Genomic DNA, 15,267 nt, shown 5'->3' with positions numbered 1-15,267 from the left:
GAACTTGTACAAAGAATCAACCATCACAACATCCTGTGGCAGAGAGCTCCATAGTCTCACAGTAAAAAAATGCCCATCTGTGATGGCGGTGAAACCTTTTTTTCTCTAGAGATAAAGGATGCCCCCTTCTCCTTGTTACAGGCACAAAATAGGAGTGTAAGTGCAACACCACTGGATTCCCAAACAACTACATATTATGTAAAGTGGTGTCTGAGACCTTATACACCTACAACTAGTCCCCTATACAAAAACAAACCATGGAATGACATACATTGGAATGGTGACTGTGGGGGTCAATACATTTTTGGTGCCACTTCTGTAACAAAAAGACTAGGACCAGCAATGGGTAGAGCACTACCTATAAAACTTTTTATTTTTATATTTTTGGAAGACCACATTAGAGGTATTTAAAAGAATATAAAATTCTTGGACAACCCTTTAATTGTTGCCTTTAAGACGGAAATTAAATTTGAAAAGGAAATACAAATCTTGAATAGATGCATTACTGTTCCATACTCACTTCAGATTCAGAATCATCATACGAGGCTGCCCGTCGATAACGGATCTTATTACCATTCCGAGACTCTGTGCTACCTTCTTTCTCTTCCATTTTGGCTTTTGTCTTGCCCTTCTTCATCAGAAAGTTGTCCACTACCCAGAACATTAATGCCTATTGGTTTAAAAGACAGAAGAATTTGTTGTTTTTATTAAGTTTAGTTGATCCTTTCAGTAAAACTATACAAAAAGTACAGAAATAGAGCAGCTAGAATAAAAAAAAGTGCTAGACATCAAGAAAACTTAAATTCACATAAAATGCCTATGCTGGTTAACGTTAAAAAGCATTCTTCTGAGATAATCTATAAAGTAACAGTTAATAATGGAAATGAGTATATGGGATGTTAACTTACATTAACAAAGAAGGGTACAATAAGCATTACGATGGCCAGCTCTAGCTCTGGGTTCGGAAAAGCAACAGGCTTTATCATGGCAACCTGCATATAAGAGAAGAGGGAGATAAATATATATATATACAGACATACATACATACATACATACATACATACATACATACATACATAAAGCATTAGTATGTTCTGGTACATTTTTGACAGCTTAACCGATTTTCTACAATGCAATAATACATGAAACATACTGTACAAATATACAAGTTTGTGACCCCCCTGGACATCCCCTCAATATGCACTTAGGTAGCTCAATTTTGTGGTGCTCAAAAGCAAAAGTGGTTTTCAAATAGAGAATTCTAAGTTAATTGAGGGGGTCCTTTTTCAGGACCTTATCTATTAGTTAGAGGAGGCCCTTTCACATCTCTGCATTTCATAGACAGTTCACAGATTTTATTGAGAACTGTGTAATGCTTTATTTCCCCTGTGGTGGCGCTGCAGAGGAACTTAACACTACGATTGATTGCTGGGACTTTTTTTTTTTTTTATATAGTCAATTTAAATCTGGTTATATAAAAAGAGCAAATTTGATTGAGGAATAGAATTTAATGTCTTCTCTGCGTTCTATATCAAAGCTATCCAGAAAAAGGAACACCTGGATGCTGCTAAAATTAGGCAGAGACCTTCAACCATTATATTCTCTGATAGAAAGGATTCTCCTGGCATCTGGCAAACGCATATGCCAGGTGGTGAAGCAAGACTCCTCATTACAGACAATACAATTCCAATGCTCCAGATGCGCCATGCTTTACACTTCTCAACCCAATGCTTGACATTACACATGAAGACCCCCGATTAACAGTTCTTGTGCGGATACTGCTTCCTGGGGAAGTTTGTAACTCAAAATAGTGTGTTGCAACTAGGGCTGGGCAATTATGAACATAATAATTGAACATGTAACCTCGATTAAGATTATTGACCGATTTAGACCACACCCCTTTTTGCATGCCACGCCCCCTCTTAGCATGCTACGCCAATGAATTAATATTTATCCCGAGCCTACTGTATATAATATACCCCGACACTGCCCCCACACCGTTCAGTGCCCCCATAACTGCCATCCACAGTATAATGCCCCATAACTACCCCCATCACAGCATAATGCCCCATAACTGCCCCCATCACAGCATAATGCCACAGCTGCCCGTATATAGTATAATACCCCCATAACTAACTTTGACATAGTATAATGCCCCCATAGCTGCACCCCACGCAGTATAGAGTCCTCCATACTGTATAATGCCGCCATAGCTGCTCCGAATAGAGCCTGATAAAAATAATAATACACATACTCACTAACCCCATTCCAACGACGAGTGGAGAAGATCCCTCTGCTCCCCCGGCCTGTGCGGCAGGGTGCAGACAGGCGCGATGATGTCACTGCTTCACGTCCGGCGATATATAGTGAATAGTAGAGCAGGAACCTTACGGTCTACTGCTTTCCCATTGGATTAAACTGTATCTGCATCCTGAAGATGCAGATATAGTTTAAACTGGGAAAAATAATTGCCAAAACCCAAATTCGCAAGATGATGTCGATTAATTGCGCTGAATTTCGATTTTGATTATTTTTCGATTAATTGCCCAGCCCTAGTTGCAACAGCTTATTTTTATTCGCTCTGCCCTTCAGTACATGGCGGTCCCATTCTATCAGCTTGGAATAGTTCGAAGGCAAAAACGTGAAGAACGGACTAGTGGAAAACGTGGAATCCTATGTCCGCACCACTCTAAAAATTACTGAGCTCTAAAAAATACGTTGGACCACAAAGTGCATCTGGTGTTGCAAAAGATAAGCTTTTTTTGGTTCTCCAAGTAAAAAGGTTACTGCTAAAGCTGGTCATTCGTGAAATTAAAATTTTGGTCACTTTCACTGCTCACAGGATAATGACACGCGCATAATCTTATCTTGGAAATACAAAACGACACATAACCTCTTTTAGATTGGGTATAAGCAGGACAAGGACTATTGCAGTCTTCTCAAACATCATGATAAGGATGTAGAGTGCACACTGGCCAACCCAGGCTTTACACTGTAAAGGATCCCCTGTAAAAAAAAATAATAATAATTTGCAACAATTATTTGAGAAAATAGGCCATATACACATATAGCGCACCACTTTCTGATTTCTGACGGACGTCTAGTCTTCAAATCTATCCACACACAAATTGCTATAAACTGGCACCTTAAGGTCCTATATAAAAATTAAAAAAGTTTGGCTCGGCGGAGTGTTCATGTTATTTCCAAAGCAGGAAGGACAAAATGTGGCTGCCACACACCATATATATTGTGTATAGACAACTTAACCCCTTCACGACCAGCCCACGTAGATTAACGGGCTGCCGTGCTGGGCTTTTCTCTGGCAGCCCGTTAAAGGGGTATTCCGGAACTAAAAAATTACATTTATTTAAATAAAACAATGAAAAAGATATAACTTTCCAATGTACTTACGTTTCATCAGATGGCTGTAGCGTCGTATATCCTCCTCCGTCGCCGTCCCCTTAGCAATGCAAAATCTGCACTTCCTGTGCAGACCCGTCCATTTGGTCTTCTGCCTTGCTTCCGGTTTCCGGCTTACACACTGTACGGTTACGTCAAAAATGACGTAACCGTACCACGTGCTTCTTTATTGAATTAGAGCATGCGTGGTGAACACACTCCACCGCGCATGCTCTGTGAAATTATGTGGCTGCGTCTTCAGCGGCCGTGTATATTACACTGCGCATGCGCAAGGTTGAAGGTGTGTAGCGGTGTGTATACGAAGTTGCAGGAATAACGGCCGTTTCGGCCGTCTTCCCGACAGGTGCAGGAGCTGTGACAGCTGCTGTCTCGTACAGCAGCTGCCGCAGCTCCTACAGCGGGGACCGATCGCTGTGTCCCCGCTGTCTAACCCCTTAAAAGCCGCGTTCTATAGAGATCGCGGGTTTTTAGGGGTTAAGTTACCATCGCCGGCCTGCTACACGATAGCGGCCGGCGATGGTTACTATGGCAACCGGACACCAAACAAAGGCGTCCGGCTATGCCATCGACGGAAGCCTAGTGGGTCCTGACAAAGTCAGGACCCACTATGCTTGCTGTCAGTGAATAGCTGACAGTTCTAATACACTGCACTACGGATGTAGTGCAGTGTATTAGAATAGCGATCAGGGCCTCCTGCCCTCAAGTCCCCTAGTGGGACAAAGTAATAAAGTAAAAAAAAAAGTTAAAAAAGATGTGTAAAAATAAGAAATTAAAAGTTAAAAAAATCCCCCTTTTTTTCCCTTATCAGTCCTTTTTTATTAATAAAAATATATAAATAAACGATACATAATTGGTATCGCCGCGTCCGTAACGGCCTGAACTACAAAATTATTTCGTTATTTATCCCGCGCGGTGAACGCCGTAAAAGAAAATAATAATAAACCGTACCACAATCACAATTGTTTGGTCACTTCACCTCCCAAAAAATGTATTAAAAATAGATCAAAAAGTTGCATTTACCGAAAAATGGTACTGATGGAAACTACAGTTCGTTACGCAAAAAATAAGTCCTCGCACGGCTTTATTGATGGAAAAATTATAAAGTTCTGGCTCTTAGAATAAGGTAACAAAAAGTGAATGATTTTTTACAAAACGTATTTTATTGTGCAAACGCCATAAGACATAAAAAAACTATAAACATCTGGTGTCACCGTAAGGCCGAGTTTACACGAGCGTGTGCGTTTTGTGCAAGCAAAAAGCGCGGCGTTTTGCGTGCGCAAAAAGCACTTAACAGCTCCGTGTGTCAGCCCTTTATGATGCGCGGCTGCGTGCTTTTCGCGCAGCCGCCATCATTATGACACTCCGTTTGGATGTTTGTAAACAGAAAAGAACGTGGTGCTTTTCTGTTTTCATTCATCCTTTACAGTGCTGTTGCGTGAATCACGCGCGTCCCACGGAATTGCTTCCGTGCGACATGCGTGGTTTTCACACACCCATTGACTTCAATGGGTGCGTGATGCGCGAACAGCGCACAAATATAGGACGTCGTGCGTTTCACGCAGCGGACATACGCTGCGTGAAAATCACGTACCTGTCTGCACGGCCCCATAGAGTAACATAGGTCCCTGCGACGCGCGTTGCAAAAACGTATAATACGCTCGTGTAAATGAGCCCTAATCGTATCGCCCCATAGAATAAAGTGAATATGTCATTTATAGCGCACGGTGAACGCTGTAACAAAAATAGAATTAAAAAACAATAGAATTGCTGTTTATTAGTCACCGCGCCACTTAAAAATAGAATAAAAACTGATCAAAAAGCTGCATGCACCCCAAGAAAACTACAATGTATTCCTCAAGTGGTCTAGTTTCCAAAATGGGATCACCTTTTGGGGGTTTCCACTATTTTGGTACCACAAGACCTATTCAAACCGGACATGGTGCCTAATAAAAAGGCGGCCTCAAAATCCTCTGGGTGCTCCTTTGCTTCTGAGGCCGGTGCTTCAGTCCATTACCGCCCGAGGGCCACATGTGGGATATTTCTACTGCAGAATCTGGACAATAAGTATTGAGTTGCGTTTCTCTGGTAAAACATTTTGTGCATAAACTTTCTAAATGCTGTTGTGAATACTTTGAGGGGTCTAGTTTCTAAAATGTCGTGTTTCATAGGGGTGTCTAATATATAGGCCCCTCAAAGCCACTTCAGAACTGAACTGGAAGCCCAAAAAAAATAATTAGGCAATACTTCGCTTCTATACGAACTAGTTAGCGATTCACAGTGTGATGAAGTAAGGGGAAGCAGCGCTTATACGAGCGGTGCACCCCCTTCAAACAGCCGATGACTTTTCAGTTCACAGGTAGCAGAGTTACATGATGGGGAATTTGTTTTCCTGTTGTGTAACTCTGCTACCTGTCAATGGAAAAATCAGCTGCCAGAGTGAAAAATGTTTCCACACAGAGGAGTACCGCAAAGAAACACCTGGGAATCAGACATGATGGACTAACATTTTTCCCTGTGGTGGATGACTTTTCAGTTGACAGGTAGCAGAGTTACATGAAGGGGAATTATTTTTCATCGATGGCTAGTTAGGAGCGCTGCTTCCCTTTAGTTTTTTCTTGCTCACTGTGAATCTCCGACACAGGATGCAGCGGCGATCCACAGGTATTGCTCCTTTTATCCCAATTCACATGTTAGAATTCAATTTTTTTTATTTTATATATATATATAAAATACAGTATTTAAAACTAAGACTGTATAAACAGTTAATATACATTTAGAAAACTTATAATTATAAAGACCAAACTTTACGTATCATCATATAGGGTCAGTGTTGTTTAAAAACGCAGATATCCAGTGATTTCAGCTTGTGCTAGCAGTAATAGAATGAGAGCACCAAAATGAAGACTGGGATTGCAGAAGTTAGTAGAGCTGGGTGTAGTAGGCGGAGCAAGTGCACTGCTGCATGCACATTGCATGCTGGGACTAGAGCAGTGCATGCAGGGAGGAGAAACACAGGAAGAGAAGAGGAATGAACTTACTGAGCAAAACAAACCTCTCCAGGTAAACAATAGGGAGTAATGTTACTAAAACCATTTATTATCAAGAAAAAGCTAGACAGAGTGCACTAATATCTTAATAGAGGAACATTGCATTGATTTAAGAAATAAAAAAAAGTATTGGAAAACCCCTTTAATTCACGTGGTGCCAGAACAGAGTGCACAGCGCTCTCCCTGTGCTCTGAATCTCTCAGCACACGCTGCTACTAGCAGCCTAAGTGCTGAGAGAAGACATCAGGACCGGATTTGTGTCGGTCCTGATGACGTGATCACCATGATAAAGCTATCATGGTGTTCACAGCAAAGTTTGTTGCAGCAACAAACTTTCTGTGCTGTTCGTTACAATGTTTCTCCTCCCTCCTTGTCAGATCGTTCTGAGACAGTGGGGGAGAAGAAGCTGTGCCGAGCAGCTGCTGTGTGTCTCCTATAAAGACACACCGACTGTAAAAACACACAAAAACACCTCCACATAGATAGTTTAGTGTAGGCAGCTAGTTATAGTTCAGGTAGTCTGTTAGGTAGATAGTACTCAGACTAGGACAATTAATTAGTTAGTAATCAATTAGGGCTTATAATGTGTGTGTGTATATATATATATATATATATATATATATATATATATATATACACATACACACGTCTATATTATATATATATATATATATATATACACACATACATACATACATACACACACACACACGTAATATATATATTATATATAGACATATATTTAAAATTTGTTAATACTAAAAATTAATAATTAGGGATGTTATATATCTATAACATCATATAGATATATACGTACATGTAATATATACGTATACACACATATACTTATATAAATCTATTTAATTGTATGTAAATTCTAAATACATTGATTCATTGTTAGGCTGTGTTCACACAGAGTTTTTTGCAGGAGGAAAATTCCTCTTGCAAAAACTGCTCCAGACGTTTTTTGCACAGTGGTTTGACAAAAACTCGCCAAAACACTCGTCGAGGTGTATTTTTTACCCTTCTGACTGATTGAAATGGGGTTTTGGAGGCGGAAACCGCCTCAAGATAGGTCATGTCGCTTCTTCTTACCGCGATGCGTTTTTTTTGCTCACGGTAAAAAAGCTCGTCCAACTCCCATTGAAATCAATGGGAGACATTTTTGTGCGGTTTTTGACGAGTTTTGCGGAGCGGTTTCCGTGCCGAAAAACTCTTAAAAAAACTCTGTGTGAACAGGGCCTTAGGGTTGTTCATAAATTTATTGATCAATGGATTAGTGGACTTTTTCTTTGTTACTTTTATTAAAACTGTTACAAAAAATAAGTAAAAAAAAAAATACGTAAAAAATGGCACGCAAGTTATATACCACTGAAGAGGCATTTGCTCTCTTGGATTCTGATAGTGAATGGGGTCACTTTTGGGGGGTTTCTGCTGTTTTGGTCCCTCCACGGCGTTGCAAATGGGACATGGCACCGAAAACCATTATAGCAAAATTTGAGCTCCAAAACCCAAATGGCGCTCCTTCCCTTCTGAGGGCTGTAATGCGTTCAAATATAAGTTTATGACCACATATGGGGTATTGCCGTAATCAGGATAAATTTCTTTACAAATGTTGGGGTGCTTTTTCTCCTTTATTCCTTGCAAAAATTAAAAATGTCTATGTTTCTTCAGAAGAAATGTAGATTTTCATTTTCACAGACTAACGCCAATAAATTCAGCAAAAAACCGGTGGGGTTAAAATGCTCACTATACAACTAGATAAATTCCTTGAGGGGTGTAGTTTCCAAAATGGGGTCACTTTTTGGGGGTTTCCACTGTTTAGGCACCACAAGACCTCTTCAAACCAGGCTTAGAGCTTAAAATATATTGTAATAAAAAGGAGGCTTCAAAATCCACTAGGTGCTCCTTTGCTTCTGAGGCTGGTGTTTCCGTCCATTAGGACACTAGTGCCACATGTGGGATATTTCTAAAAACTGCAGAATCTGGGCAATAAATATTGAGTTGCGTTTCTCGGGTAAAACCTTCGGTGTTACAGAAATTTTTCTATTACAAATTAATTTCTGCAAAAAAAATTACATTTGTAAATCACACCTCTGCATTGCATTAATTCCTGTGAAACGCCTAAAGGGTTAAGAAACTTTCTGAATGCTATTTTGAATACTTTGAGGGGTGAAGTTTTTAAAACGGGGTGATTTATGGGGAGTTTCTAATATATAAGGCCCTCAAAGCCACTTCAGAACTGAACTGGTCCATGAGAAAATAGGTTTTGGAAATTTCTTGAAAATGTGAGAAATTGCTGCTAAAGTTCTAAGCCTCGTAACGTCCTAGAAAAATAAAAGGACGTTCAAAAAACGATGCCAACATAAAGTAGACATATGGGGAATGTTAACTAGTAACTATTGTGTGTGGTATTACTGTCTGTTTTACAAGCAGATACATTCAAATTTAGAAAAATGCAATTTTTTGCAAATTTTCTCTACATTTTGGTGTTTTTTATAAATAAATACTGAATTTATCGACCAAATTTATTCACAGACGTAAAGTACAATATGTCACGAGAAAACAATCTCAGAATCGCTTGGATAGGTAAAAGCATTCCCAAGCTATTACCACATAAAGTGACATGTCAGATTTGAAAAAATCGCCTGCGTCCACAAGGCCAAAACAGGCTCAGTCCTGAAGGGGTTAAAGGGGTTGTCTGAGTTAAGAATAAAGGGTTTGCTTCTATCCCCAGAAACCGCACCACTCGGTGTGCCGTGCAAAATTTTATTTTGGCGCCGCACTCCTATCATAAAAAAAATGCCCAATAAAAAAGTATAATGCTCCCACACAGTATAATGCACTTTTTAGTGCCCCCACACAGTATAATGCCCCCTAAGTGCCCCCTGCACAGTGTAATTTCCCATACAGTATAATATTTAATATAATAATATATTATAACCCCTTTAGTATGCTAGTATTTTGTCCTCTAAGTGTGCCCACACAGTATAATGCCCCCTAGCCACCAAACACAGTATATTGCCCCCAGTAGTGCACCCACACAGTATAATGCCTCCTTCAGTGCCTCCACAGTATAATGTCCCGCAGGTGCCCCGCACAGTATAATGCCCCTTTTAGTGCCTAAACACAGTATAATGTCCCCCATGTGTGCTCACACAGTATAAAACAACCACAAAGTATCTGCTTTAGTGCTCCAACACAGAATAATGCCTTTTAGTGATCCCCACACATATATAATGCCCCCTTGTGAATGCCACATAGCATAAATAATGCCCCCTTATGCCACCCCACAAACAATATAATGGCCACCTTATGCCCCCACTGTGACAAAGTATAATTATGCCCACCCCGCACAGTATACGGCCCCCTTATAAGCCCACTGTGCAATTTAATAAATACAAGTCCTACTCAATGAATTAGAATATCATCAAAAAGTTAATTTATTTCAGTAATTCAATTCAAAAAGCGAAACTCGTATTATATAGATCACTCTGTGTAATGAATCTATTTCCTGCATTTTTTAATTTAATGTTGATGATTATGGAGGTTAATGAAGACCCAAAATTGTGTCTCAGAAAATTAGAATATTAAATAAGCCCAATTTCAAAAATGATTTTTAATACCAAAATGTTGGCCTACTGAACAGTATATGCCCTCAATACTTGGTCGGGGCTCCTGTTGCATGAATTACTGCATCAATGTGGCGTGGCATGGAGGCGATCAGCCTGTGGCGCTGCTGAGGTGTTATGGAAGCCCAGGTTGCTTTGATAGCGGCCTTCAGCTCGTCTGCATTGTTGGGTCTGGTGTCTCTCATCTTCCTCTTGACAATATCCTATACAGTCTTTAAGGGGATTTTGGTCAGACGAGTTTGCTGGCCAATCAAGCGCAGTGATACTGTGGTTATTACACCAGGTATTGGTACTTTTGGCAGTGTGGGCAGGTGCCAAGTCCTGCTGGAAAATGAAATCAGCATCTCCATAAAGCTTGTCAGCAGAGGGAAGCATGAAGTGCTCTAAAATTTCATGGTAGACGCTGCATTGACCCAGCATATCTGCATATAAATCAAATGGTAGAGCAGGGAGCTCTAATGTCTCTGCTGCACCATTCACTATGTATCGCCGGACGCGAGGCCGTAACGTCATCGTGCCTGCCTGCTCTGTGCCGCACAGACCAGAGGAGAAGAGGGATATCCTCCACTCGTCGTTGGATTGGGGTTAGGCAAGTATGCATATTATTATTTTTATCAAGCCCTATTGAGGGCAGCTATAGGGGCATTATACTGCGTGGAAGTCAACTATGGGGGCATTATATTGTGTAGAGGCAGCTATGAGGCATTATACTTTGGGGGCAGTTAAGGGGGAATTATACTGCGTGGAGGGCAGTTATGGGGGAATTATATTGTGTGGAGGGCAGTTATGGGGGAATTATATTGTGTGGAGGGCAGTTATGGGTGGTATTATACAGTGTGGAGGGCAGTTATGGGTGGTATTATACTCTGTGGAGGCAGTTATAGGGGCATTATGATGTGTGTGGGCAGCTATGGGGCATTAAACCATGTGGGGAGAACTATGGGGACATTCTACTGTGTGGGGGCATTGTCAGGGGTTATATTATATACAGCAGGCTCAGGGGACAAATAATAATTATATGGCGTAGCATGTAAATAAGGGGTGTGGCATGCCAAAGGGGTGTGGCCTAAATAATTGTTCATTAATCGTAATCGAGGTTACATGTTCAATTAATCGTGCTTTTGATTTGGGTCATAATCGCCCAGCCCTACAACCACCACAATAATCCAAATTCCAGCAATGATCCTTCCTCTCACAGCGACAGAGCATACAATATCAGAGCTATAAAGTGGTTTATAGATTCCTTCATTTTCAAAAGGGAAAGTTAATTACATTTTGAGCCTAAACCAAATTCTTCCTCTGCATAACCAGTTATATTCCTTACAGAGAAACCCTAACATTTCTTTATTCAGATATTGACGAAGTGCCAGAAAGTGACTCAGACATCCGGAAAAAAACAAAAAGAAACTTTACAAGTAGATTTTAAAATGGATTTTTTTTATATTTATAGAGAAAGGTGAAGAAATGAGCAAGCAAAAACACCTCATTTGAGGAACAGTTTGTATGGTGGTAAAGAATGTGAAAATCTTGTGGATGAAACTGAACCTGCGGTAAAACTTGGGTGTCCTACCAGCCTCATAGAAGACACTTTCTAAAGAAGACGTCTCAGTTCTTCACATATATCTGTTTTACTGAATACCTCACATTTCCATAAAACTAAGAAATACTGGAGCATTATATATACACGTCACGGGTGAGTATATATTTATTTATATTTATATTTTTTTTTAAAAGGCTGTGTAAACCTTTGAAAGGCAATTTTTAAAAAAAATAAAAACGGTGTGTGTTTTATGTAACTTTGTAAATAGTTTCTAAAAAAAAGGTAAAACAATTTTTAATATACAGCTGCTCTGTATTCTCTATACACAGCAGCTGTATCTAGCGCTATTCACCGAATCCATCAGTCCCGCGTACCTGACGGATTCAGTGAAAAGCGCTAGATACGGCTGCTGTGTATAGAAAATACAGGGCAGCCATATCTAAAAATGTAAAATAATTTTTAATGAAAAGTATTTACAAGATTACACAAAACACACTGATACACCTTTTTATTAAAACCAAATTTTATATATATATATATATATATATATATATATTCACACATAGACACACATATATAGCATTTCAAAGGCTTACATCTCCTTTAAACCATGTGTCATGTAACAAAGTACTGAGAGCCACTGCAGTCTGCCATCATTTCAAATGCAACGAAAATAAAATAATAATCTTTATAACATACCATATTCTCCAAACCTTAAGGAGTCCCACTGCCTCCATTCAACCACACAGCTCACTGCTCGGACCCCTGCGTAAATAAGTAACATGCCCAGAGTGGCATCCAGGAGGAAGTTGATCAGATAGCTGTCAAAGGCAAAAAGAAGCACAACAGTCAAGAAATGTGCACCGATTTTAGTAGAATATCAATGCAAATGCCGTATATAGAACACAAATCAAAGAAAAATTTATCAAATCTATCAAAACTGTGCTGGCACGCTCATGTCAGATGTCATCATATGAAGGCTGCTGGGTGAAATGTCTGCAGAAGCCATATTCTATAAAAAAGTAACGTATAACTCATTTTATAGGATATGTACTAAATGAAAAAATGCCCTATCGTTTTGGGTCTACAGCACCTATGCGGTCTTGTGTTTCCTTAGTTACAGACATGAAAAACAAACAATACCCTCACCCCCTTTGTCCAATCTTTTTGCTAACCTACAGAGTAGATGAGAAGGCAGTGGGATAGCAGTAACACATGACTGCAGGGTCAGACTGCATAAGGTTTGTAGCCTGTAAACATGGATCTGCATAGGAGCTGTGTACTCAAAATGGTAGGATATTTTTAATAAACACTATTTGCAATGTTACCTACTTTTTATTAATTTAGATGTATTGGAGCAATAAAACAAAATGGTTGCAAAAGCGTGTCTATATACACTACCGTTCAAAAGTTTAGGGTCACTTAGAAATTTCCTTATTTTTGAAAGAAAAGCACAGTTTTTCTCTATGAAGATAACATTAAATTAATCAGAAATACACTCTATACATTGTTAATGTGCTAAATGACTATTCTAGCTGAAACGTCTGGTTTTTAATGCAATATCTACATAGATGTATAGAGGCCCATTTCCAACAACCATCACTCCAGTGTTCTAATGGTACATTGTGTTTGCTAACTGTGTTAGAAGGCTAATGGATGATTAGAAAACACTTGAAAACCCTTGTGCAATTATGTTAGCACCGCTGTAAACAGTTTTGCTGTTTAGAGGAGCTATAAAACTGACCTTCCTTTGAGCTAGTTGAGAATCTGGAGCATTACATTTGTGGGTTCGATTAAACTCTCAAAATGGCTAGAAAAAGGGAGCTTTCATGTGAAACTCGACAGTCTATTCTTGTTCTTAGAAATGAAGGCTATTCCATGCGAGAAAATGCCAAGAAACTGAAGATTTCCTACAACGGTGTGTACTACTCCCTTCAGAGGACAGCACACGCAGGCTCTAACCAGAGTAGAAAGAGAAGTGGGAGGCCCCGCTGCACAACTGAGCAACAAGACAAGTACATAAGAGTCTCTAGTTTGAGAAATAGACGCCTCACAGGTCCTCAACTGGCAGCTTCATTAAATAGTACCCGCAAAACGGCAGTGTCAACGTCTACAGTGAAGAGGCGACTCCGGGATGCTGGCCTTCAGGGCAGAGTGGCAAAGAAAAAGCCATATCTGGGACTGGCTAATAAAAAGGAAAAGATTAATATGGGCAAAAGCGCACACAGACATTGGACAGAGGAAGATTGGAAAAAAGTGTTATGGACAGACGAATCGAAGTTTGAGGTGTTTGGATCACACAGAAGAACATTTGTGAGACGCAGAACAACTGAAAAGATGCTGGAAGAGTGCCTGACGCCATCTGTCAAGCATGGTGGAGGTAATGTGATGGTCTGGGGTTGCTTTGGTGCTGGTAAAGTGGGAGATTTGTACAAGGTAAAAGGGATTTTGAATAGGGAAGGCTATCACTCCATTTTGCAACACCATGCCATACCCTGTGGACAGCGCTTGATTGGAGCCAATTTCATCCTACAACAGGACAATGACCCAAAGCACACCTCCAAATTATGCAAGAACTATTTAGGGAAGAAGCAGGCAGCTGGTATTCTATCTGTAATGGAGTGGCCAGCGCAGTCACCAGATCTCAACCCCATAGAGCTGTTGTGGGAGCAGCTTGACCGTATGGAAGTGCCCATCAAGCCAATCCAACTTGTGGGAGGGGCTTCTGGAAGCATGGGATGAAATTTCTCCCGATTACCTCAGCAAATTAACAGCTAGAATGCCAAAGGTCTGCAATGCTGTAATTGCTGCAAATGGAGCATTCGTTGACGAAAGCAAAGTTTGAAGGAGAAAATTATTATTTCAAATAAAAATCATTATTCCTAACCTTGTCAATGTCTTGACTATATTTTCTAGTCATTTTGCAACTCATTTGATAAATATAAGTGTGAGTTTTCATGGAAAACACAAAATTGTCTGGGTGACTGCAAACTTTTGAACGGTAGTGTGTGTGTGTGTGTGTGTGTGTGTATATATATATATATATATATACACAAAAGTAGAGATCTTGCAGCACTCCAAATGTGAAAAAATAGCTGTTTGTCGGATGAATAAAACCACTATTTTTTCACATTTGGAGTGCTGCAAGATCTCTACTTTTGTACATTGCTCTGTCCTTGGATCGGGACGACTTGCTTGGCACCTATACATTTATATCTAGTGAGTGCTGCTGCTTTCTGTTGTGTGTGTATGTGTATGTGTATATATATATATATATATATATATAAGCTCATTTTACACAGACATATACAGCGGTCTCCACTTAGGGAGACTGACTTCCAAAAGTAGACAAAAAAAAACAAAACAGTAAAAACATATGAATACCACAAAGGGTAATGATCAGCCAGAGAGCGGTGTAGTAATCTTACAGTGAACATGGGTCTTCTCTTGTAAGATCTGATAAGTAGATATTTGCAAAGTGGATGAACAGCATTCCGATCGCCTGCTTGGACGTATCTAGGAACCTACAGAAAAAGGGACACTATTACAGACGGAAATTACCAAAATAGATTCTGAAAGAAGAAAAACATACCAGGTCGTGGATACTTTGTTTTAAGTAATAAGAAAT

The 15,267-nt window shown here is 39.8% G+C and overlaps 1 protein-coding gene across 2 annotated transcripts in view; it reads right to left on the bottom strand.

Moving 5' to 3' along the window:
• Nucleotides 1–15,267, bottom strand: part of LOC142658059 (musculoskeletal embryonic nuclear protein 1-like) — a 92,888-nt gene that overhangs the window by 45,390 nt on the left and 32,231 nt on the right. The window contains exons 3-7 of one of the 2 annotated variants that reach the window (XM_075833748.1): nucleotides 15,068–15,163; nucleotides 12,339–12,460; nucleotides 2,894–3,006; nucleotides 909–992; nucleotides 521–670 (exon numbers count right to left, since the gene is read on the bottom strand). In XM_075833748.1, the coding sequence (XP_075689863.1) occupies nucleotides 521–670; nucleotides 909–992; nucleotides 2,894–3,006; nucleotides 12,339–12,460; nucleotides 15,068–15,163 (565 nt within the window). Of the gene's footprint in view, nucleotides 1–520; nucleotides 671–908; nucleotides 993–2,893; nucleotides 3,007–12,338; nucleotides 12,461–15,067; nucleotides 15,164–15,267 lie in introns of those variants that run through there. The other variant, XM_075833749.1, reaches the window with a different exon arrangement.

The sequence above is a fragment of the Rhinoderma darwinii genome, chromosome 7 (genome assembly GCF_050947455.1).
Source record: "Rhinoderma darwinii isolate aRhiDar2 chromosome 7, aRhiDar2.hap1, whole genome shotgun sequence".
NCBI classification, from domain to species: Eukaryota; Metazoa; Chordata; class Amphibia; order Anura; family Rhinodermatidae; genus Rhinoderma; species Rhinoderma darwinii.
Note: the sequence above shows the minus strand (reverse complement) of the source record. Positions and strands in the feature narration are given on the sequence as shown.